The 24356-nt window shown below is 34.8% G+C and overlaps 1 protein-coding gene across 13 annotated transcripts in view; it reads left to right on the top strand.

The window, feature by feature from the left end:
* The window catches only part of MARCHF8 (membrane associated ring-CH-type finger 8), a 110714-nt gene that overhangs the window by 68623 nt on the left and 17735 nt on the right, over window positions 1-24356 (top strand). For all 13 annotated transcript variants that reach the window (XM_074296356.1, XM_074296346.1, XM_074296354.1 and 10 more), the window contains one exon: window positions 7449-7499. In XM_074296356.1, coding sequence (XP_074152457.1) covers window positions 7449-7499 — 51 coding nt within the window. The remainder of the gene's footprint in view (window positions 1-7448; window positions 7500-24356) is intronic.

The raw sequence follows: 24356 nt of genomic DNA, 5'->3' as shown, positions 1-24356 counted from the left end.
GCAAATGTGTACGAGCAAGCTACATACAGAATAAATACATAATGATCAAAAGACAGAATAATTTTTTTTTAATTTTATAATTATTAAAAAATTTTTGACAGTATTTATGCATGAGTAATTTTTTTATAACATTATCCCTTGTATTCATTTTTCCAAATTTTCCCCTCTCTCCCTCTACTCCCTCCCCTAGATGACAGGCAATCCCATACATTTTACATGTGTTACAGTATAACCTAGATACAATATGTGTGTGTAAATCCAATTTTCTTATTGCACGTTAAGTATTGGATTCCGAAGGTATAAGTAACCTGGGTAGATAGACAGTAGTGCTAAGAGTTTACATTCACTTCCCAGTGTTCCTTCTCTGGGTGTAGCTGTTTCTGTCCATCACTGATCAACTGGAAGTGAGTTGGATCTTCTTTGTGTTAAGGATATCCACTTCAATTAGAATACACTTCAACAACAATACTGTATGAAGATATATAGTGATGATCTGATTCTGCTCGTTTCACTCAGCATCAGTTGATGTAAGTCTCTCCAAGCCTCTCTGTATTCCTCCTGCTGGTCATTTCTTACAGAGCAATAATATTCCATAACCTTCATATGCCATAATTTACCCAACCATTATCCAATTGATGGACATCCATTCATCTTCCAGTTTCTAGCCACTACAAAAAGGGCTGCCACAAACATTTTGGCACATACAGGTCCCTTTCTCATTTTTAGTATTTCTTTGGGATATAAGCCCAATAGTAGCACTGCTGGATTAAAGGATATGCACAATTTGATAACTTTTTGGGCATAGTTCCAAATTGTTCTCTAGAATGGCCAGATTCTTTCACAACTCCACCAACAATGCATTAGTGTCCCAGTTTTCCCACATCCCCTCCAACATTCATCATTATTTGTTCCTGTCATCTTAGCCAATCTGACAGGTGTGTAGTAGTATCTCAGAGTTGTCTTAATTTGCATTTCTCTGATCAGTAGTGATTTGGAACACTCTTTCATATGAGTGGATATAGTTTCAATTTCATCATCTGAGAATTGTCTGTTCATATCCTTTGACCATTTATCAATTGGAGAATGGTTTGATTTCTTATAAATTAGGGTCAGTTCTCTATATATTTTGGAAATGAGACTTTTATCAGAACCTTTAACTGTAAAAATATTTTCCCAATTTGTTACTTCCTTTCTAATCTTGTTTGCATTAGTATTTATTGTTTGTACAGAAACAATAGTTTTATGTAATCAAAATCTTCTATTTTGTGATCAATAATGATCTCTAGTTCTCCTCTGGTCATAAATTCCTTCCTCCTCCACAGGTCTGAGAGGTGGACTATCCTCTGTTCCTCTGATCTATTTATGATCTCATTCTTTATGCCTAAATCATGGACCCATGATCTTATCTTGATATATATGGTATTAACTGTGGGTCCATATGTAATTTCTGCTATATTAATTTCCAGTTTTTCCAACAGTTTTTTTCAAATAATGAATTTTTATCCCAAATATTGGTATCTTTGGGTTTGTCAAACACTAGATTGCTATAGATGTACCTTTTTTTGTCAGAAGGCATTAGAATTAAGAAGGACCAGGAAAGGCTTCTTGTAGAAGGTGACATTTTAGCGGGGATCTAAAGAAAGCCAGAAAGCAGAAATGAGAAGGGAGTGTTTCAGGCATAGAGGACAGACAATGAAAATGGCCAGTCAGGAGATGGAGTGTCTTGTTTGAGGACGAGCATAGAAATTACTGGATGTGTGAGAAGAATGGAAAGGTGGAGAGGTGCTGTAAAGGGCTTTGAACAGTAGATGCTGAAGATGAGAAGGAGCCAGCTAAGTGGCACAGTAGATAGAGCTGATTTAAATCCAGTCTCAGACACTGAGTAGTTGTATGACCCTGAACAATTAACTTAACCTTTGTCTGCCTAGTTTCCTCACCTGTAAAATGAAGTTAACAGTTGTGAGGATCAAATGAATATTTTATAAAGCACAGCAAAGGACCTGCCTCACATTAGGTGCTTTAAAATGCTTGTTCCCTCAGTCCTTCCTTTTATCTCTTGCCTTTATTCAGATATTAAAATCTCCTACTACTATTGTGCTACTATACTATTTAGTATTTTTTTTGTAATTTGCTTTGCATCTTTTAAAATAACTTAGCTGCTGTGTCACATGGTAAACATACATTTAATGTTGTTTTCTTTGTGCTATATTCTTGTTTGTTTTGTTTGTTTTAATTATAGCTTTTTATATACAAAACATGTATGGGGAATTTTTCAACATTGACCCTTGCAAAAACTTTTGCTTCAACTTTTCCCTTCTTTCCTCCACCCCCCCCCCCCAGATGGCAGGTAGGCCCATACATGTTAAATATGTTAAAATATATGTTAAATACAATATATGTATACATATTTATCCAGTTATTTTGCTTCACATGAAAGATGGGATTTAGAAAGAAGACAAAAATAACCAGAGAAGTAAAAACAAAAATACAATGCAATATTCTTTTCCTGTTCTTGTCCCATGTGTTGGAATAAGGGAGAATTAGAGCCGAGACTGCTTTGTGAGAAGGGATTGTAGCTGTAAGGAGTCTGGTTACCACTTTGACTTTCCTTCTCTGTTTTTGTTTTTGTGGTTTTTTTTGTTTTGTTTTTTGGTTGGTGTCCCTGGAGGAAACCCTCCTCCATTGGATTTTAATAAGAACTATCCCAAGGGTTTGAGAAATAATGGCATGATGTTAGTAGGGGACTGCTCCAGAATTCCAAGCTCTTCCTTATTATCTGAAGGAGAACAAAGTGCCTGCACCAGATATTGGGGAACCCTGACAATCAGAAGTAGTTGTATGGTCTTCCTATTACTATTTAAAGTCTTTCACACCCTGGTTCCGACCTCCTTTCATCTTTTTGCACATTATTGCTCTCTGTGTTCTCTGGTCCAGCCAAACTGGTCGTCTTGGCTTTCCTCACCAGTGCTGCTCTCTTACCAGGAGTCTTACTTATTTGGTGTCTATTGTTCTCAACTATCTCGTTCTGTTCCTTCACCAAAGGGCTAGTCAGCAGCTGTGTAGAAGAGGGGAGATAGGGCAGAAGTTCTAATTCTTTTACAAAGGAAGGAAGTCTACAAGTAAATAACAGGCAGTGCTGGGCCATCTTGATTTCTGACCAAAAAAATTTCAAAATGGATTATTTAGGGCACAGTTAACCAACTTCTAGAAAAGATAATAGGTATCATGAAAAGCCAGCCCTTCCTCCAGATCAGATCGGGCCAGACTTACCACGCTTCCTTTTTGGCAGGGCTCTTAACTGCTAGAATTGGAGAATCCTGTATACTTAGCTGATCACCTGACATTATATGGATAAGTGGATCATACATTTTAGGTGGATTAAGAAGTAGTTGAATGGCTAGACCTCAGGCCTTTATTTTTATTTATTTATTTTTAAATTCACTTTTATAGACCTCATTCCTAAGGAAGCTTCCAGGAGGAGGCTCAGAGTTCAGGCTTCTGTGGTTGGCCTTGTACTGTGTCTTATTTTTATCAGTAACTTGAGTGGAGGCATAGAAGTCAAGCTTATCAGAACTGCAGATGACTAAAAGCTTCAAGAGATACCAAACAAATCATATGACAGCAGGGGGAAAAGATGATTTAAACAGCTAGAATGCTAGCAGAACTTATGAATAAAATGACTTTTAACAGTGATAATTGTAGTCCTATGTTTGGATTCAGAAAATCAACTTGACAAGTACCCAATGGGGATATGTGGCTAGAAAGTAGATGTTACCCTAATACCCATAGGCAGTTTTCTCCCCACCCCACCCCCATCTTTCATCTTAAAAGTTGTCCTGATTTGCCTGGTGCTGTGGAAAGACCTCTATGTCTGGGTTCAAGTCCCAGCTTGACCATGTCATTTATCAAACCATTTACCTTTATGGGCTTGTTTCCTTATCGGAACCAACTGATCTCTGAGACCCCTTTTAATTCTACATCATTCCATCTAGTCCTTGTTAGGCAAACTGTCCCACATTTTTCTCAGATGCAATTTTCTTAAGAGGCAATACTTTTCCTTTCTCTAATGAAACCCTTGCTTTTGACAGCAGCGATTTAAAAATCAAAGGAAAAAAAAATTCCCCTGTGTTCATACTTCATAAACTTTAATAGTTCTTTCTAGATTCCTTCTGGTCATGTCATTTGCACATGAGAATCACAGGAGTAGTAGTTGTCAGGTTGGACAAGTCTCAGGAGTTTCCCTATCACATCCTGGATAAATGCCCTGGAAAGACAACAAAATTTCTTTTGTTTTTATGTTCACAGATATTATGCTCAGTATCAGTGTCTGTCAGCACTATCACTACAAATCATTATTTGTACTCTCTTTCTTACTCTTACTAAATATCTTCTCACCTGAGAGTACCTTTAAATCAGCAGCATCATTTCTTAGAGAACAAGAAGTTACTTTTAAAAAGGTTCACTTTCTTCCTTTTCAAGAATAACATCCTGTCTGTTGCTTAGCTACGAGAATTATTCTCTTTTCTCATTTGTCACGATCTTCTGTCCTCCAGCTTCCTGACACAGAGACCGAGCAAGATTCCTCTTTTCTCCTTTAGATTTGTTTTTGTCCTTGGTTTCACTACAAAGACTTTTTAAAAGGAACATTACATTTCTCTCTGATAATCTGGAGAATAGAATAGCACTCCTCAGCCCTTCTCCCTTCTCTCCTGACATTCCTTCTTCAGAGAAGAACAGCCTACACCCAGACTATAGATAGTCACTTGGCCATGCTAGTACAGAAGAGTTATGTACATTGTTACTTAGCCTTATTGCCAACCAACTATTATCTTTATTTTATACATGTAAGATATGACATAGATTATTAGTGGTCCTAGGAGAAAGCATAACAGTGTGCTCTATAAAATGCAAGATATGTTGCCTTGTCTGTGAGAGGTCTCAATAAATACATTTTAGTGATGCTGCAATACAACAACAAAACACATTTATTATGCTAGATATAGATCTTAAAAAAAAAAGCATTAACTACTATGGTTCTTCTGCTTCCTTATTGTGATGTGTGTATCAAAACAACAACACCCTTGAAGACTAGCTTCCATCTGCATCATGTTACTCAATCTGTTTTTTCAGAAGTCACTGGTGATCCTCAACCTTTTTTCTCAATCCTCATCGACCTTCGTCTGCTTATAGTATTTAACACTAATTGACTACCCCCATCCTGCCTGGTGCTCCTTTCTCCTTTGCTTTGTATAACAGCATTCTTTCCTATTCTTTTTCCTTCCTTTCTTTTTTGGTGTCCCTTCTTTCTGTAATCTCTGTTTCCTAACTTGGCTTTGTTCAGAAGATACTCTATTTCTTTCTTTTTAAAAATGTATTATTATTTTTTATTAAAGCTTTTTATTTTCAAAACATATGCACAGATAATTTTTCATTATTGACCCTTGCATAGCCTTATGTTTCAGATTTTCCCTTCCTTCCCCCACCCCTTCCCTAGATGGCAAGAAATCCAATATATGTTATACATGTTAAAATATATGTTAAATCCAATATATATAAACATTTATACAATTATCTTGCTGCACAAGAACAATCAGATTCAGAAGGAAAGAAAATGAATAAGAAAACAAAATGCAAGAGAACAACAACAAAAAGAGTGAGAATGTTATGTAGTGGATACTCCATTTCTTGCTGCTTTTTGCAGTTACTCTTGCTCCTTCTCTCTTGTGCCCTGCCATACTGGACTTGGAGGAGTTGGCTGCATGTTTTTTGTTCCTCATAGATGCCTCAAGAATCCGCCTTCTGCCTCCATCTCTTCACAGCTTTGTGATTCTTTGAAGCTTCTTCTAGCATTTGGTGTTCCAGATATTTGCTGTTATCAGCAACTTTTAGGTCATGCTCCTTCTTTTTTCAAGGAGTTTAGTTCCTGACTCCATTCATTCTCTTTCCATTCTAACCCCTGACATTATACTTAATATTGTCAACATTCCAAGCATTTGCCAACATTTTGTACTCTTCATCAGCCTCTTTGGTGGACAGAGCATAGGACTTGAGAGTTCAGGAAATCAGAGTCTAAGCCTTCTTAAACAATTATAAACTGTGATCTTAGTTATATCTCTTCTCTGTATCACTCAGTTTCTTTATCTGTAAAATGGAGTGGGTCTTTAATGATCTCTACCTCCCTAGGTTGTTATGAGGGTCAAAAGTGACTTGAAAAGTGCTTTGGAGCCACAAGTGAGAGTTGAGTGAAGGTGGACATCAAAGGCAGATGAGTGGTCCTGAAAAGGGCTCAGCAAGCCCTCACACCAGTTTTCTCTGAACATCTCCATATATCTTCCGCTTTCTGAGAAAATTAAGACTATCTGTTGTGGGTTCCCTCATCTATCTTGTTCCATGCCTCAGAACTTTCATATCTTCATTTGTTCTCTCTGACTTTCAATTTCCTCATGTATAAAAGAGTAGGAGTACATGATTAGACTAGACCTTACAACTCTGAATTCAGTGAGCTTTAGTTGATTTCATATAATACTGTTTATACCTTTGAGTATTTCAATGTACTCTGAGTATCTTTATATATGTTGTATTTTTTTTTACTGAATTATAAGCTTTAGTGATGGTCCTGACCATGTCATTTTTATCTCTCATTCAGTTGTTAAGACAGTGTCATGGGCATTATAGAAGCTTCCTAACCTTTAAATTAAATCTGTGAGTTGACCAAATTATGTTAGCTCTACATTATCTTTTTTTTTCCATTTTTTTCAGTCTTTTAATTTTTTTCTATAGTATTTTATTTTTCCAAATACATGCAAAGACAGTTTTTAACATTAACCTTTACAAAATCTTATATTCCAAATTTTTTCTCCTTCTCTTCTCTCTCCTCTCCCTGAGACAGCAAGTAATCCAGTATAGGTTAAACATGTACAGCTCTTCTACACATTATTTCCATATTCATCATACTGAACAAGAAAGATCAGCTCAAAAGGGGAAAAATCACATAGCTCTATATTTTCAGTAAAGCAGATAGGTAATCAGTGAGTGATTGTGGAATGAATACAAAAACATTTTGGTGCTTTTTCTCAAGATGATTTGAAAACTTTGGAAAACTTTAGAATTTTTATCAGTGCAATGATAAATCAGACTTTAAGGGTCTAAAGATAAAAATCTACTACTGACCTCCTGCCAGAGAAATGATGGATTTAAACTGCAGGATGAAATACATAGTTTCGGACATGCTTAATGTGAGAATTTGTTTTGTAGGACTAAGCATATTATGAAAAGATTTTTTCTTTTCTTTTCTTTTTTTTTTTTTTAATTGTTCAATTGGAGATAGGTCGAGAGAATAAGGTAATAAATGGTTGCATAAATAAGTTTTAAAACATATTTGATAAATTTATTGGTTCTTGTGTTATCATAATAAGATTCCCCCTAACATCTATCTGTTTTTTTTACAGAATGAGAAGACTTTGAGGCATTCCATGAGTTGTTCAAGTCACATTTCTAAGGTACTTATGTAGACATTCCTATTTAATTTCTTTTGTGGGTCTTGTGATGTTTTTTTTTCTTTTACAATACTTGTTTTTATTATTTTTTTCTTCCAAAGAACGTGAAACCCATAACATACATTTTATTTTTTTATTATAGCTTTTTATTTACAAAACATATGCATGGGTAATTTTTCAACATTGACCCTTGCAAAACCTTCTGTTCCAAATTTTCCCCACCTTCCCCTCATCCCTTCCCCTACGTGGCAGGTAGTCCAATACTTGTTAAATGTATTAAAATATAATAACATACATTTTATATCTGTTCTTTAAAGCCAACAATCTGAGTAGGCATTGGTTTGGTTGGAGTAACAAAAGCAATAATTTTTTTTAAAAATAGTGTCATATGATTTTATACTGAGTGTAAATCCCAGAGATCTCAGAGTCTTAGAGGGAATTTTAGAGAACATCTAGCCCATTTTTCCCTATGATAAACAAATCCCCTCCGTAGCAGTCTTGACATAGGATAATCCAACTTCTCATCCAAAGATGAGGATTTCTTTATTTAATGAAGCAGAGCATTCTGGTTTTTAACATCACTAGATACAATAAAGTTCTTTCTTATATAAGAATCTCAAGCATTGAAAGCAATTTCAAAGGACATTTGGTTCAATCTCTAAAGTTCCTAAAAGTTCTTAATCTGTAATTACTGTGCTTAAAGCCAGGAAAGAATGGGATTGTCTATAGTTTCTTCAATTATTAATAAATGATTAGCTCATTTCTGTTTCTCTAGGAAGAATTTCTTTGTTAAGACTCTTATTGTTTCCCAAATGTTATTTTTGTATTTGCTTTCTTATAATGTGGAGCACTGAATTTAAAGGAACAGTCTCAATTAAAAGGGAAATATGTAAAGTCAAGACACTACTCCATATGGAAAAGATCTTATTAACTTGAGATTACAAGAGTTTTCAAAAAGCATATATAAATTACACTGTTCTGACTGGAAAGAAACAGCTGCAGATCATATTATGAATTTTAAAGGTATGCTAGAAGGACCCCACACATTCATCTAGATTAACATATACCTGCTCAGGATTCCTCTGTGGAATCTTAACAAGTAATCAATCATTCATCCTCCTCATGAAGAATCTGCAACATGTAGTAGAAACCTGTACCATTCTGGGACAGCTCAGATTGTGAAGTTTTTCTTTACAATAAGCCAAAATCTGCTTCCTAGCAGCTTCCAGCTGTTACTCTTAGTTTCTTGTTCTGAAATAAGGATCTGGAATTCTCTGACCTTAAAGATGTAATTGCATAGACTCAATCAATGTCAGCCCAAACAGGATTCAAGTATTTGAAAATAGCCATGTGAAAAGGAACTGGATTTGCTTTGCAGAGTCCAGATTTTAGATTTATTTTCTGTCAATAATTGAAATGTTTTTGGTTTAATTACATAAAGTGTTGCTTTAAAGCTTCTCCAGCAAAATGCTCCCACAAAATGTTTGTTATACAAGATTCCTTGAAAGATTTCACAGCAGTTAATTTTGTTTGAACCTATGATTATATCAAAGGTCTAAGATCACAGAAGGGCGTTCCTTGCAAAAGTTAATTGCCATTATCCCAGAAGGTTCCTAAGCAGTCTGACTGGATGGGAGATTTTCTTCAAATGACATCTCCTTTCTCCTGTTTGAAGTGCCTCTGACCCATTTCCTTCCCTTCTTCTCCTGCCCTTTTAGGCCTCATGACTTCTGCCTCACTACTCTGCTAGGGCCGCTCTGGCCATTCCCCACTCCTCAGTCTAGTCTCTCTTGTTAGCCTTAGCAGACCACCTCCCCTACCTCTGGGCTTGTGACCTTCTTGTCTCCAGTTCTCTTCTTGCTTAGCCAGCGGACTCTCAGGAGCCTTTCCTGGCCAATACCCATGTACTAGAAACTGCAGGTGGTGCCCTCTGTCCTGGCCTTCCCTTCTGTCCAGTTCTGTCTCCTTGATGATGTCATCAGTTTCCAGACGCTTAATTATCCTCTTTATTAGTGCTCTCTGCTTATCCTCTCCCCTGCCCTACCCCCAAAATTTCTTTATTTTTCAGCACATGTGTTCTATTCCTTCGTTTGTATTAGAGAGGAGCTTCTCCGTTTTGCTTTTTTATTCTCCGAATCATAGAGTGGGAGCAGAGGCTCACTCTGTGATGTCACTGATGTTTTGGATGAAGAAATCCCCAGTGTACCTTCTTTGCTCTCCAGTCATGGAGCTTGCTTCAAGCCCGAGAAGTTCAGTGGCTACCCAGGAGCATAGCACCATCCTTGGGCACCAAGACAGGTTTTCCTGGCTCCAAGGCACCATCAGCTATGCCAATCCCATGCTCCTTTAATAGAACAGAATTTAATTCAACGGGCCCCAGGCCTGTTCCTCACTTTGCAATGGTACCTGCAAGTACAATGTTCCTTGGCAGTCTGCCCCATTTCCTTCACCTGGAACTAGGTAGTGAAAAACAGATGGCAGATTTGTACCTTTTCCAATATGCTGCACAATGTTTCCTTTGGGGGGATCCTGGGACTTCTTTTTGGTCCCACTAAATAGCTTCACCCCTCTTTCAGTCTCTACCCTGAAAGACTCTCATAGCTAGTTCTGGCCATAGTCTATGTGTCCCAAAGGCTCTCTATTTTGCCATTTCACTCTGGGCTGGAAAAAATGATTCACTTAGACTTTTTCTTGGATTTCTAGACAGAACTAGGACTGGTACATTTTGAGTTTTTTTGGTGAGGAAATTGTGGGGTTAAACTTAGCTATATACTTCCTGGTACTCTGTCATCTTGGTATTTCCTCCCAGTTTTCCATAGTTCTAATCAAACTCCCATTATTTTCAACAGCCTCTGTTATAATATCATTTCACTAGCTCTTTCTTGGGAATTTTTAAATTGGATTTCTCAAACTTAACATGTCTACAACAGAAATCATTATTTTTCTCTCTAAGCCTCACCTTTTCTGAACTTTCCAACAACTGTTATCAAGAATGCCACAGTTCTCTTAGTCAGGAAGTTTGGTAGTCTCACTTACTCCATACATCCCATCAGTTGCTAAATCATGTTGTTTCTTTATTTACAAAATTTATAATATCCTTTTCTCTCTAATCATGTTATCACATTCTTTGTCAGCTTGTTTTATTGGTCTGGCTACCTGTGGTTTCAGCATCTTCTAGACCATCTTTCTTAAGATTGACAAAGTGATATTTTAAGTATAATAAAAATAATAACCACAAAAATATTGTGCCTACTGTGTGCCAGGTGCTATTCTAAGCATTTTTTAAATAACTCATTTGATCCCCACAACAACCTGGGAATTAGATCTTATTGTTATTCCCATTTTACAGGTGAGGAAACTAAGGCAGACTGAGGTTAAGTGACTTGGCCAAGGTCACACAGCTGGGATATCTAATGCTGAATTTGCACTCAGGTCTTTCTGACTTGAGACCTAGTAGCACCCTGACAGTGTCACCTCCAAAGTCAGTAAATCCTAGCAGCTCCCTGTTGTTCCATGATTGTATATGTAAAATCCTTTGACAGTTAAAGGTCTTCATAACTTGTCCCCTTCTTGCCTCTTCAGTCTTTTTAGATTTAACTCTTTATCACTGTACTATAGTGTGTGTGCACGCATGCATGTGTGTGTGTAACTCTTTATGTGTGTATATGTTGTAGTATACTTGTTCCTCCCACACAACACTCAGTTTTCAATCTCCAGGCCTATGTACTGGTGATCTCCCAGGCTTGGAATACTCTCTCATTTCCATCCTCTAGACTCAGTACAAACACCACCTTCTGAAAGAGGGCTTTCTCTGTTAGCCCTGAAATTTTCCTTTCTAAGATTACCTTTCATGTACTATATATGCGAATTCATGAAGTCAACAAGCACTTATTAAGCACTGACTGCATGCCAGTCATTGTATTCGGGGCTGCCACAGGATACAAAGAAAGTAAAAATCAATATATTTGTATGTACATATTTGTCATCTTCCTTATTAAAATGTAAGCTCCTTGGGGAGAATTGCTTGTTGACTAATTGGTTGACGATACACTTTATGGCCCATAAATGTTTCATGTTTCATTCTCAAGCCTGAAATGTTAGACTAGCCTTAGCTAATGTTAACCCAGAAGATCTGTCCACCATATCTTATCCTTTCTCCTTTTTTAACACATTTATGGAATGGTTCGCCAAACTTAGAAGTATAATCTGGCGACTCTGGAACAAAGCTATTAGTCTACCAGAGGATGCTACTCTTAACAGCCTCTGTTTAGCTTTTAAAATGCTAACCAATCAGGCTCCAGTCTGTTTTTCTAGCCTCTGTGAAGAACCTCTCTACTACCTCCTAAATCTGCCCTTTAGCCAAACAAGCAGCCCTCACTGTGCCTTGACACTGGCCATCCCATATGGCAGAAATGCCCTCACTCATTCCTTCTACCTCCCTCTTCCTTTAAGGTATAACTCAGGTATTATCTTCTACATCAAATATTTCATGATTCCAATTGCTAATGTTCTTCTCAGACTACCTGGTATTTAATTGCTTTGTATTTTGCCCCCATTAAACTACAAGAAGTTAGCTTCTTGCAAGTGAAAATATTTTTACCCTTTGGTTTTGTATTCCTAGTACCCAGCAATAGGCCTGGCACATAGTAGGCACTTAAATTCTCATTGATCAATGACTTTGTCTCATGTCTTCTAACTCAAGGAACTAACAAGTGATAAAAATCTAGTGGAGTCCCTTTTAGAATGTGGATTCCAAATGATCCAAATTTCCCCATTGTGAAGTCCAGGTCAGCACTCTGTATGCCTTAGGATCAGCCAAAGTCAGGATAAGCAAAAGTCTTTGGTCTTTTGGGGGAGAAGTGAAGGGGATGACTCATGCTCTTCAAGGATTCTTCCCTCTCCTTGTCTGACTCTGGCTTGTTTTACTCCTTCTACAATTATCTGTATACACCAAAAGATGGAGCCAGCACAGAATAGTGAGAGGGGCCATTTTTCCATGTATATGCTAATAGAGTATTGTCCCGTGGGTAATTAGCCTTAAGTGCTTGGTTGTCTGATTCTACTGTACCAACTCAGAGCTTCAGCCTTTTACACCCCATATTACAATACATTATTATGGAAATGATCAATGAACTATAGCAAATTTTAGCCAATAAGATTTCCTCAATGCTATTTGACAAAGAAGCATTGATAGCTTTCCTGATATGAAGACAGTTACAGCTATTCAAAATCATATTAAAATGACCAAATGAGAATTCACTTGGGAGAAAAACTGAGACGATTAACTACCAAACCAGTTCAGATTCCAGATTCTCAAATTTGGATATTAAAATGTTGTAAAACTTGAATTGCAGAAGTGAAGCAGTCAGCATGTGTCCTGCAAGAGAACTGGACTAGAAGCCAGGAATTGTGGCCTTTAAACATTGTCTTGCCTTTGATAGTCACTTATACCTTTTTGGATTTATTTTTTTTAGATATAGGAAAGAACTGGATTAAATCATCCCTTTCAGTTAAGTTCCCTTTTAGCACTGAAGTTAAAACAAATTATAAATCTGACAGCATAAAAGTGAAGAAGTATTCTTTATAAATATTCTTTCTCCCTAATTTATTTTTTTATTTATAAGGATGAAATATCAAGCCCCTAAAAAAGATAATATCTATTTTGATGGACTATCTCAGTCTCCTGGAGAACCCTCTGGAAATGATTTTGTGCTAGCTGCTAATTCTGATTCATCAACCAAGCCTATTTTAATTACCATCTTGACCTCAAATTAGATTAATAGCTTAAAGTAGCTCAGTAACAATATAGAAATCACTTTTTAAATATATTATTTTTCTTGGACCCTCATGAACTTTAAAAATCACCTCTAGAGTAAGTTCTTAGATAATAAAAGAAGATATTAAATTTTCTATTTGGGTCAATTACCACCCAATTTTGGGGCATACCCTGCTTTACATAGTAGGTATGTACCTGAACTTTTAGTAAAATGAACTTTAAGAGATCAAATTATATTGTAATTATATCAAAAAAAGAATATATTTAAAGGAAAGCCTTAAAATACAAGAGAATTGTTATATATGAGTCATAGAAAAGCACATAGACCATGTATCTATTTTGATAATTTATATTTTTATTAAAAAAAGGTTTTCCTAAAGTATGAAACATTGAGAGCTTGAGTTTCTAAGTGCCTGGAAACATGTAGAACGAGAATTCTGTCTACCTGAGAATAACAGTCATTGCTTTAATTTATTGAAACATGCATATTTGCAAGATTACTCATTGCAGCTTATTATAGAAGAGCTTTTCAGTGCATGTTGAAAGGAGTCTTTGTCTTATCAGGCAAAGGCATATTTTTATTCGATTTTTTAAAAACTTAACTAAAAAGTTTAGTTTTTCATTCTACTTACTAGGTCAACTGAGAGTCATTTTAGTGGAAGCTAGTTTAAAAGTAAAGAAATCATTTTTATTCTTTTTCTATCTATCATCATTTAGATATTTTTAATATAAATTATATTTTAAAATAGATCATTGCCGTAATTACACAATGTCTTTTTGAAGGTTTCATTAAGGACTTTAACCTTTCATTAATATTTACCTTTATTAAAGCTGCCAAAGAGTTGACTTTCCTCATTTAATCAGATGGTATAATAATCAGATGGTAAATCAGATAAGTATTTATAAAGAGGAATTCTCTCATAATATGATTCCATTATTTTCATAAGCATAAGAGTGGCAAAAATAAAATAAATGTTCTTGCAATGACCTGTCTAAATTGGGCTTCTTGCCAAGCTTTCCAGACTTATTTTCCTTTCCATCTTTGTCCAGTATTTTGTGAAAAGATTCCACTTAAAATATTACACTATCTCTATAACATTTAAAAAGATACGTGTGTTCTTAATGTGTTTCTAGTGTCTCTCTGGTTGAGAAATTAAAATCTTTAGATATTAAGGTGACTCCTGGGCTCTTGTGGCTTGTATCCCATCAGTTGCTTTAAAGAATTCTTCAGAAAACAGTAAACATCCATGTAGGTATCTTTTCCTTTGTCCATTTCCAGTTTTTCACCATTAATAACTTTTTTGAACATTCAGAATTTGAATTGCTGAAGCTGCATATAGTGTTGTTTTCTCCTCTTTAGACTCTTCACATTTTTGCTTTTGACCCTAAGTGTATGGTTTGACTGTACCTAATTAGGAAATGATTCCCGTATCTGTAATTAGTTATTTGCCTTTGTTAATATTTAGTAATATTTTATATTTGGGTTATTAAAAGCTGTACCCATAGTAAACAAGTTGTGGAGTTTGAGTAAGGTCCAGATGAGTACCTAATAATTAGTTAAATTGGTCACTGAATGACAAATTTGTTTTTTTAATTCACCAAGAACATGGCTGCCATTAGTAATATAAATTTAGAATATAAAGATGGGGGGGAAAAATAAGTCTACAGAAAACTTGGAATGAGACCTGATTTAGCCAGGTCACCCCAAGATCATTTATCCTATTTTGCTGCTCCTCTGCAAAAAAAAAAAAATTTTCATTGCCATCTAGGGTAAATGTAAATTCCCTAGCCTAGCAATTAAAATTCTTCCTGATCTATTTCTAATCTACTTTTCTAAGCTTTAAAAATACCATTTAATGTTGCCTAATAGCTGTTCCTGAAATTTGGCATTCTATCTTCATGTCTTTGTGCAGGCTCTTAACCAAAGGATGCTCTATGAGTTTCTTTCAGTGCTCAGATAAAGTTCAGTCTCTTATACAAAGCCTTTCTTGATTTGCCCTAGTTTATATTAGTTTTTTTTCTCCTTCCAGAAAATGTCTTGTATTTACTTATCTCTCTATATATATTATATCCTACTCTCTCTTCCCATAGATGGTAAATTTCTAGAAGACAGGGATTGTTTCATATTTACATTTATATCCACCACACTTAGGTCAATACCTTTCATATAGTAGGTGCTTAATAAATCTTTGAATTGTTAAACCAAGATTTCTGATACCCTAATTCCCAGTGTACTATGAGGTGTACTAAGGTGTACTAAGAGGTATAGTTGTTACTTAAGATAAAAATAGGAAGAGCATTTAGATCAGATAAATGGAATTTTAAAAATTGGTGCTAGACATCACCCAATTTTGAAGGCATTGGAGGAGTCAGTTTTCAAGATGATTGAAAGAGAGAACATCAAATGATTAGAAAAAATTACACACACTATTACTAAAAAAAGTTAAACGAGAAGACATGTTTCCAGTGATGTCAAATGCCTTCAGTGGAGGACAAAAATGGCATTGAGGTAAATGTAATTATTAACATTGATGGCAAATAATATAACTTGAAAAGGCTACTAGTCAAGACTAAAATGGAGGGAGAATAGCTACAGGACTTTTTGTTGGCAGATGACTGTGCACTCAGTGCAGCCTCTGAGGCTGAGATGCAATAGAGTTTAGATTAATTCTTTGTCCCTTGTGCTAATTTTGGCCTAAAAAAACAAAGAAGACAGAGGTTCTCTACCAGCCAGCACCTCATCATCCACATGTGCTATCATCATTACAGCAAACAAAGCAATCTTGCATGCTGTGGATAAGTTCATTTACTTTGGCAGTATTCTTTCCCAGGGATACAGACACAGGTGATGAGTGACATCTGCATTAACCAGTTAGCTCAGCATTTGTCAGGTTTTGAAGGAAGGTGTTGGAGAAAGGGGGGTATTAGATGGCTGCTTGCAGGGAAAAGAAAAAAAATGCCAGTGTTTCTCTCTAAAGTTGCTTTTCTCTCCATTGGATTCTCTGGAATATGTGCTCCATAGGAAATAGTTATCCCATCGACCTTGTGGGGTTTAGTGGCACAGTGCCCATGTGATCTGGAAAATCCACATAAAAAGGTTTTTTGCCCTCCATAACAAAGAAAAAGTCTTGATTTTTTTTTTCCTTTTTTAATGGGGAGTTACAGTACCTTATATATATATTATATATATTATATATATTTTATGTATTATTGAATTTCTAAACTTTCTCTGTGTCATCTGTTGGCCTTCGCATGTTATCTGCGACTTATACAAAACTCCCCCAAAATTCCTGTTTGATTTCTTTTGCCAACCCATGATATATCAACTGTGATAGGGAAAGTTGCTGTGTGGAAGGATTGACTGTAAATTTTCTTTCATCTTTAATCTTTTCTTTTCCCACTCTTTCCATCTTTTAATCTTCCTGAGACCTTCAGGCTATGTCTGATAACATAGCCTTTCTTTCTTTTTTTTTTAATTGTATTTTTTTTCCAATTACATATAAGGACAATTTTAAATATCCTTTAAAAAAATTTTGAGCCTTAAAATTTTCTCCTTGTTTCCTTCCCCTTCCCACAACAGTAAACAATTTAATACAGGTTTGTTTATATACATATACACACACACATCATATAAAACATTTTCATGTTAATTTATTATGAAAGAAGAAATTGACAAAAAGGAAAACATGGAAAAAATCAATAAAGTAAAAATATTATGCTTCAATCTGTAGTTACACTCTACTAGTTCTTTTTCTGGATGGGGATTGAATTTCATATCATGAGTCCTTTGGAATTGTCTTGGGTCATTGTATTTTCTGAGAAGAGTTAAGTCATTAAGTCATTCATAGTTGAACTTTTTTAAAATATTGCTGTTACTGTGTACAATGTTTTCCTGATTCTGCTCACTTTACTCAGCATCAATTAATATAAATCTTTCCAGGCTTTTCTGAAATAAAATTGCTCATCATTTCTTATAGAACAGTAATATTCCATTATATTCATATACCTCAAGTTGTTCAACCATTCTCTAATTAATGGGCATCCATTCAGTTTCCATTTCTTTACCACCTCCAAAAGAAGTGCTATAAATATTTTTAATAGGTTGGTCTCTTTCCCTTTTTTATAGTCTCTGTTGTATAGAGACCTAGTAGTGGTATTGCTTGATCAAAGGGTATTCGTGGTTTAATTGCCCTTTGGGCATAGTTTCAAGTTGTTTTCTAGAATGGTTGGATTGGAGAAAATTCAATTCCACCAACAAAACATTAATGACTCAAGTTTTCTCACATCCTGTTCAACATTTATCAATTACTTTTTCTGTCATATTAGCCACTCTGAAAGGTGTGTTAGGTGGTACCACCTGACTTACCACTTCAGAGTTGTTTTTATTTGCATTTCTCTAATCAGTGGTAGCGCATAATTTCATGACTCTAGATAGCTTTGATTTCTTCTTTTGAAAATTGCCTTTTGGGGCAGCTACTTGGTGCAGTAGATAGAGTACCAGCCCTGACTTAGAGCACCAGCCCTGAAGTCAGGAGGACCTGAGTTCAAATCTGATCTCAGACACTTAACACTTCCTAGCTGTGTGACCCTGGGCAAGTCACTTAATTCTAATTGCCTCAGCCAAAAAAAAAAAAAAAAGAAAGAAAGAATGAATGAATGAAAATTGCCTTTCATATCCTTTGACTATTTATCAATTGAGAAATTACTTGTATTCTTATATACTGGACTTCATTTTCTATATATTTGAGAAATGAGACATTTGCTATAAATTTTTTCCCCAGTTTTCTGCTTTCCTTTTAAGCTTGGTTGCATCACTTTTGCCCAAATCTTTTTTTTTTTTTAATAATAGCTTTTTTTTTTTCAAAATACATGCAAAGATAGTTTTCAACACTCACCCTTGTAAACCCTTTGTTCTAAATTTTTCTCTTTTCCTTTGCACCTCCCTCCTATCCTAGACAGCAAGTAATCCAATATAGGTTAAACATGTGCAATTCTTCTAGACATATTTCTGCATTTATCATGCTGTGCAAAAAAAAAAAAATCAGATCAAAAAAGGAGGGAATGAGAGAGAAAATCAAATAAATAAAAAACAATAAAAGTGAAAATACTATACTGTGATCCACATTCAGTCTCCACAATTCTCTCTCTGGATGCAAATAGCTCTTTCCATCACAAGTGTATTGGAATTGCCTTGAATCACTTCATTGTTGAAAAGAGCCAAATACATCATAGTCGATCCACATAATCTTGTTGTTGCCATGTACAGTGTTCTCTTGGTGTTCTACTCATCAGTTCATGTTAAGTCTTTCTAGGCTTTTCTGAAATCATCCTGCTGATCATTTCTTATAGAAAAATCATATTCCATCATAGTCATATACTATAACTTATTCAGCCATCCTCCAACTAATGGGCATCCATTCAGTTTCTGGTTTCTTGCCACTATAAAATGGGATGCTACAAACATTTTTGCACGTGTATGTCCTTTTTATTTTTTTATGATGCCTTTGGGATACAGATCTAGTAGAGATACTGCTGGATCAAAGGGTAAGCACAGTTTTATAGTCCTTTGGGAACAGTTCCAAATTGCTCTCCAGAATGGTTGGATCACTTCACAATTTCACCACAATGGATTAGTGTCTCTGTTTTCCCATTCTCCTCCAACATTTGTCATTTTCTTTTCCTGTCATCTTAGCCAATCTGACAGGTGTGTAGTAGTATCTCAGAGTTGTCTTGATTTGCAGTTTTCTAATCAGTAGTGATTTAGAGCTTTTTTTTTTTTTATATGACTAAAAATGACTTTAATTTCTATGTATAAAAATTATCTGTTTATCTCCTTTGACCATTTATCAATTGGGGAATTTCTTGTATTCTTGAAATTTTGAGTCACTTCTCTATTTAGAAATTTAGAAATGAGGCCTTTATCAGAAACATTAGATGTAAATTTTTTTCCCTAGCTTTCTGTTTCTCTTGGGCGCATTGATTTTTTTTTTGTATGAGAACTTCAATATATTCAAAATTATCCACTTTATATATCATGATATTCTCTGCAAATTCCTTCCTTTCCCACAGATCTGAGAAGGCTATCCCTTGTCTTCCTATTTTGCTTATAGTATCTTCCTTTATGTCTAAATCATGAAATTTTTTTTCATTAATTCTCTTGAAATTCTTGACCTTTTGTTCTTCTAAATGAATTTTATTATTTTTTTCTAGCTCTATAATTTCCTGGCAATTTGATTGGTATGGCACTGAATAAGTAGATTAATTGTGGTAGTATTATCATTTTTATTATATTAGCTTGGTCTACCAATGAGCATTTGATATTCTTCCAATTGGTAACTTTTATTTGTGTGAAAAGTATTTTGTGATTTTGTTCATATAGTTCTTGACTTTGTCTTGATAGGTAAACTCCCGAATATTTTATATTATGTTCAGTTTTTTAAATGAGATTTCTCTTTCTGTCTCTTGCTGCTGGACTTTGTTGGTAATGTATAGAAATGCTGATGATTTATGTGAGTTTTATATCTTTTTTACTTTGCTAAAATTGTTAATTATTTTTAGTAGGTTTTTAGTTGATTCTCTAAGTATACCATCACATCATCTGCAAAGAGTGATAATTTGGTTTCCTCATTATGTACTCTAATTCCTTCAATTTCTTTTTCTTTTATACCTAAAACTAACCTTTCTAGTACAATAATAATGGTGTACATGAATGTACAATGAATAACAGTGGTGATACTAGACAACCTTGTTGCACTTCTGATCTTACTGAGAATGCTCTGCAAAAGCTTTTTAATTAAATATAATTGAAATTACCCATTTTATATTTCATAATGTTCTCTATCTCTTTATTCAAAAATTCTTCCCTTCTTCGTAGATCTGGTAAACTGTTCCTTGCTTTCTTAATTTGTTTTGGGCATGACTCTTTATATCTAAATCATTTTGACCTTATCTTGATAGTATAAGATATTAGTCTATATACCTAGATTGTGCTTCATTGTTTTCCAATTTTTCCAGTTTTTATTAAATAGTGAATTTTTATCCCAGATGCTGGAGTCTTTGGGATTATCAAAAACGAGATTATTATGTGTTTTGTGTACTTCATTCCACTAATTCATTGTTCTATCTACCAGTACCAGATAATTTCAATGATTGCTGCTTTGTAATTGTAATTTGAGATCTTTGTGTTATATTAATTATTCTGGATCTTTTTTTTCTGCCAGATGAACTTGGTATTATTTTTTAAAATTCTATAAAATACCTTTTGGGTCATTTGATTTGTAGGGCACTGATTAAATAAATTAATTTAACTAGAATTGTTATTTTTATTATATTAGCTTGGCCTACCCATGAACAGTTGTTATTTTTCAAATTGTTTAGATCTGGCTTTATTTGTCTGAAAATTGGTTTTTAATTGAGTTCATATAGTTCCTGGGTTTCTCATGGGAAGTAGACTCCAAGTATTTTGTATTGTCTACTATTATTTTAAATAGACTTTCTCTTTCTATAATTTGCTGCTGGACTTGGTTGGTAATATATAGAAATGGTGATGATTTATGTGGGTTTGTTTTATATTCTGATACTTTGCTAAAATTGTTAATTATTTGAACTAGTTTTTTGGTTGATTCTCTAAGATTCTGTAAGCATACTATCATGACATCTGCAAAGGCTGATAGTTTTGTTTCTTCATTGCCTATTCTAATTCCCTCCAATTTCTTTTTCTTGTCTTATTGCTATAGTAACATTTCTAATACCATATTGAATATTAGTGGTGATAATGGATATCTTTTCTTCATCTCTAATCTTACTTGGAATGCTTCTACCTTATCCCCATTACAGATAATACTTACTGATGGTTTTTGATAGATACTACTTATTATTTTAAGGAAAACTCCATTTCTTTGCCCTCTAGTCTTTGTATTTGAAATAGGTGCTATATTTTGATAAAAAGCTTTTTCTACATCTATGGAAATAATTATTTTTGTTGGTTTTGATATTGAGGTAGTCAATTATGTTGATAATTTTCCTAATATTTAACCAGCCCTGTATTGCTGCTGTACATCTCATTTGGTCAGAGTGTATGAACCTTGTAACATAATGCTGTAATTTTCTTGCTAGCATTTTATTTAAAAATTTTGCACCAATATTTACTAGGGAAATTGGTCTATAATTTTCTTCCTCTGTTTTGGCTCTTCCTAGTTTAAGTATCAGCATCATGTTTATATCATAAAAAGAATTTGATGGGATTCCTTCTTTGCCCATTTCCCCAGATAGTTTATATAGTAATGGAGTGAATTGTTCTTGAAATATTTGGTAGAATTGTGAATCCATCTGCTGGTCACTCTTTCCAGCTCTGGTTGCATTTTCATTAATTTCCCCATATTCACTGGGTTGAATATTGGAATTGAATATTGGTAGAGTTGGAATATTCATTGTTCCCCATTGCCACTTCCAAGCTCATGCTATACTACTGTCACTAAAAAGGTAATATAATATAACAGTGTCATAAAAATGACTATAAGGCTTAGAAAAGGTGGAAATTCATATATGATGTGATGTTGAATGCAAACAACAGTTATAAATACACACACATTGACTACAACTGTTGTCCAGGCTCTACTTACCATCCTATAACTTCATCTTCTTTGGCAATCACCTCCATAGGTATGTTGTTTCCCACTCTTAGAACATAAGCTTCTTGAGGGCAGGGACTATGTCCACATTTGTGTATGTATTACTAGGACTTAACATAGTGTTACATAGTAAGTGCTTAATAAATGATTTTTCATTCATTGATCCAGTAAGATTAAGAAAGTTCACAAAGGAAGCAAAGTGTTAAAAATACAGAGACAAATTTTGGAACAAATTATTTGTTCTTAATTTGTTAAAATACAGATTTCAGGATTATAAACTCTCTGGTTCAGGAGAAATGGCACTAAAACCCTAGTTTACATCCTATGAGTTTGTAGAGCCAAAATAGCAGGTTAGGAACTGCTACTTAGGCTGAAGAATCCCTTCAAACAACTTAAAAATAATACCTCAAATCAGATTTTGGAGTGATAGACCCAATAAAAGGTTGGGGTTCCTGCCTAAGAAAACTTAACGGAATGACAGTAGGCATCCAGATTCTGGAATAGAGGCCTTGTCTAGAGCCCACACAGCTGAGGACAGCAAGGATTTAGCAGCAGTAGCTTTGGGAACTCTTAGCCTAGAGACAGGATGGGGATCAGACAGCTGGTCAGAAAGAGATTATAGAGGACCCTTTGCTGGCACTGGGTACAGCTGGTATTCACTGACAACTTTATTGCCCATACACAGTTCTCAGTTACAGGGTGGAGAAGAGTGCTGGTGGTCAGTCACAAGGAGCAGGAACCCTAACAGTTCTAAAGCAAAGAGGAGCACCAGCTCTTAGGGCTATAGGGACACAAAAGTTTTTCCTGGGTGAAGAACAGAGTGAAGACCCAGGAAAACAGTGACCACATCTCTTCCCTAGAGCATACCACCTAGAAGCACCAAAAATTTCAGACCCCCTCAGACCTAGCTTTGAAAATAGCAGCATGAAACATCAGAGCCCAACTTTAACATAAAATTCAAATCAAGAATTAGCCTGGAAAAAAAATGAACATAGAGCCAAAAAAAAAAAAGGATTATAAAAAGCTAGTGGGTGGCAGGGAAGACCAAGAAATAAGACCAAATAATAAGATTTCCTAGAAGAGTTAAAGAGATAAAGGTGTAGAGGAAAAAAATAAGGAAATAAGTGAGAGTGACACAAGAAAATTTTGAAAATAGAATATTAACAACTTGGTAATGAAACAATTATTAATTTTAGTAAACTTACAAGATATAAAATAATCAAATCATAAACATTTCTGTATAATACTAGTAAAGCCCAGTAGAAACAGAGAAAATCCATATGAAATTATTATAGAAGGAACAAAGGTGAAGATAAGACTCCCAGATTTCAGGCTATTTTCAAAAGTAGCAGTCATCAAAACTGGGGCTATTTAAAAATAGAGAAGTAAATCTTTAGACAAGGGAGAATCAGAAACAATTGAACTCAGTAACTATTGTTTCCTAAAATGTAAATCATAAATTATTTAGGAAAGAACTCCTTATTTGATTTTTTAAAAAGCTTCTGGGAAAACTGGAAAGCATTCTGGCAGAAATTAGACCTACTCCAATACCTTAAACTATATCCTATAATATATTTTACATAGATGTATGACTTTAATGTTGAAGATCATCATATAAAAAAACTAGAAGAGAAGCAGATTACATATACACCTCTCCAAGCTATGGTTAGAAGATATATTGATAACCATACAAAGAATAGAGGCAGTTACAAAAGATAAAAGAGAGAATTTTGACTACATAAAACTGAAAAACTTCTGCACTAAGTTAATGCACCTAAAATTAAGAAGGAAAATAGTCAAATAGGAAAAAAAAACAACTTTGTATTGTTTCTCTGATAAAAGTTTGATATGCAAGATATATATAAGCAAAACAGACACAAAGAGGGTACATGTGAAAAAAGAAAAAAGATAAGTAAAAGTGAGTAAGTTGAAAAGAAATTTATAGTAAACATAACTGTGGGGACAGCTAGGTGGCACAGTGGATAGAGCACCAGCTCTGAATTCAGGAGGACCCGAGTTCAAATATGGTCTCAGACACTTAACACGTCCTAGCTGTGTGACCCTGGGCAAGTCACTTAACCCCAGCCTCAGGAAAAAAAACAAAAACAACCAAAAAAAAAAAGAGTTATGTTAATGATCATATAAAAGAATTCTCAAAGCCACCAATAAAAGAAATATAAATCAAAGTAACCCTAACCTCTCGCCTTAAAAATAAGCAAAGATGACCAAAAATGGGTTATAGACTGATAGGCACACTACTACATTGAGCTATGATTTGCTACAACTATTTTGGATGGCAGTTTGCCAACATGCAAATAAAGTCAGCCAGTAAATATTTATTAAATGCCTACTATATATGTCAGGCACTGTGCTAAATCCTAAGGATTAAAAAAAGAAGCAAAAGACAGACCTTGTCCTCAAGGAGTTTATTTGGTTGCTTGTGTTCTCTTTCAT

This window comes from Sminthopsis crassicaudata, chromosome 2 (assembly GCF_048593235.1).
Source record: "Sminthopsis crassicaudata isolate SCR6 chromosome 2, ASM4859323v1, whole genome shotgun sequence".
Taxonomy (NCBI): domain Eukaryota; kingdom Metazoa; phylum Chordata; class Mammalia; order Dasyuromorphia; family Dasyuridae; genus Sminthopsis; species Sminthopsis crassicaudata.
Note: the sequence above shows the minus strand (reverse complement) of the source record. Positions and strands in the feature narration are given on the sequence as shown.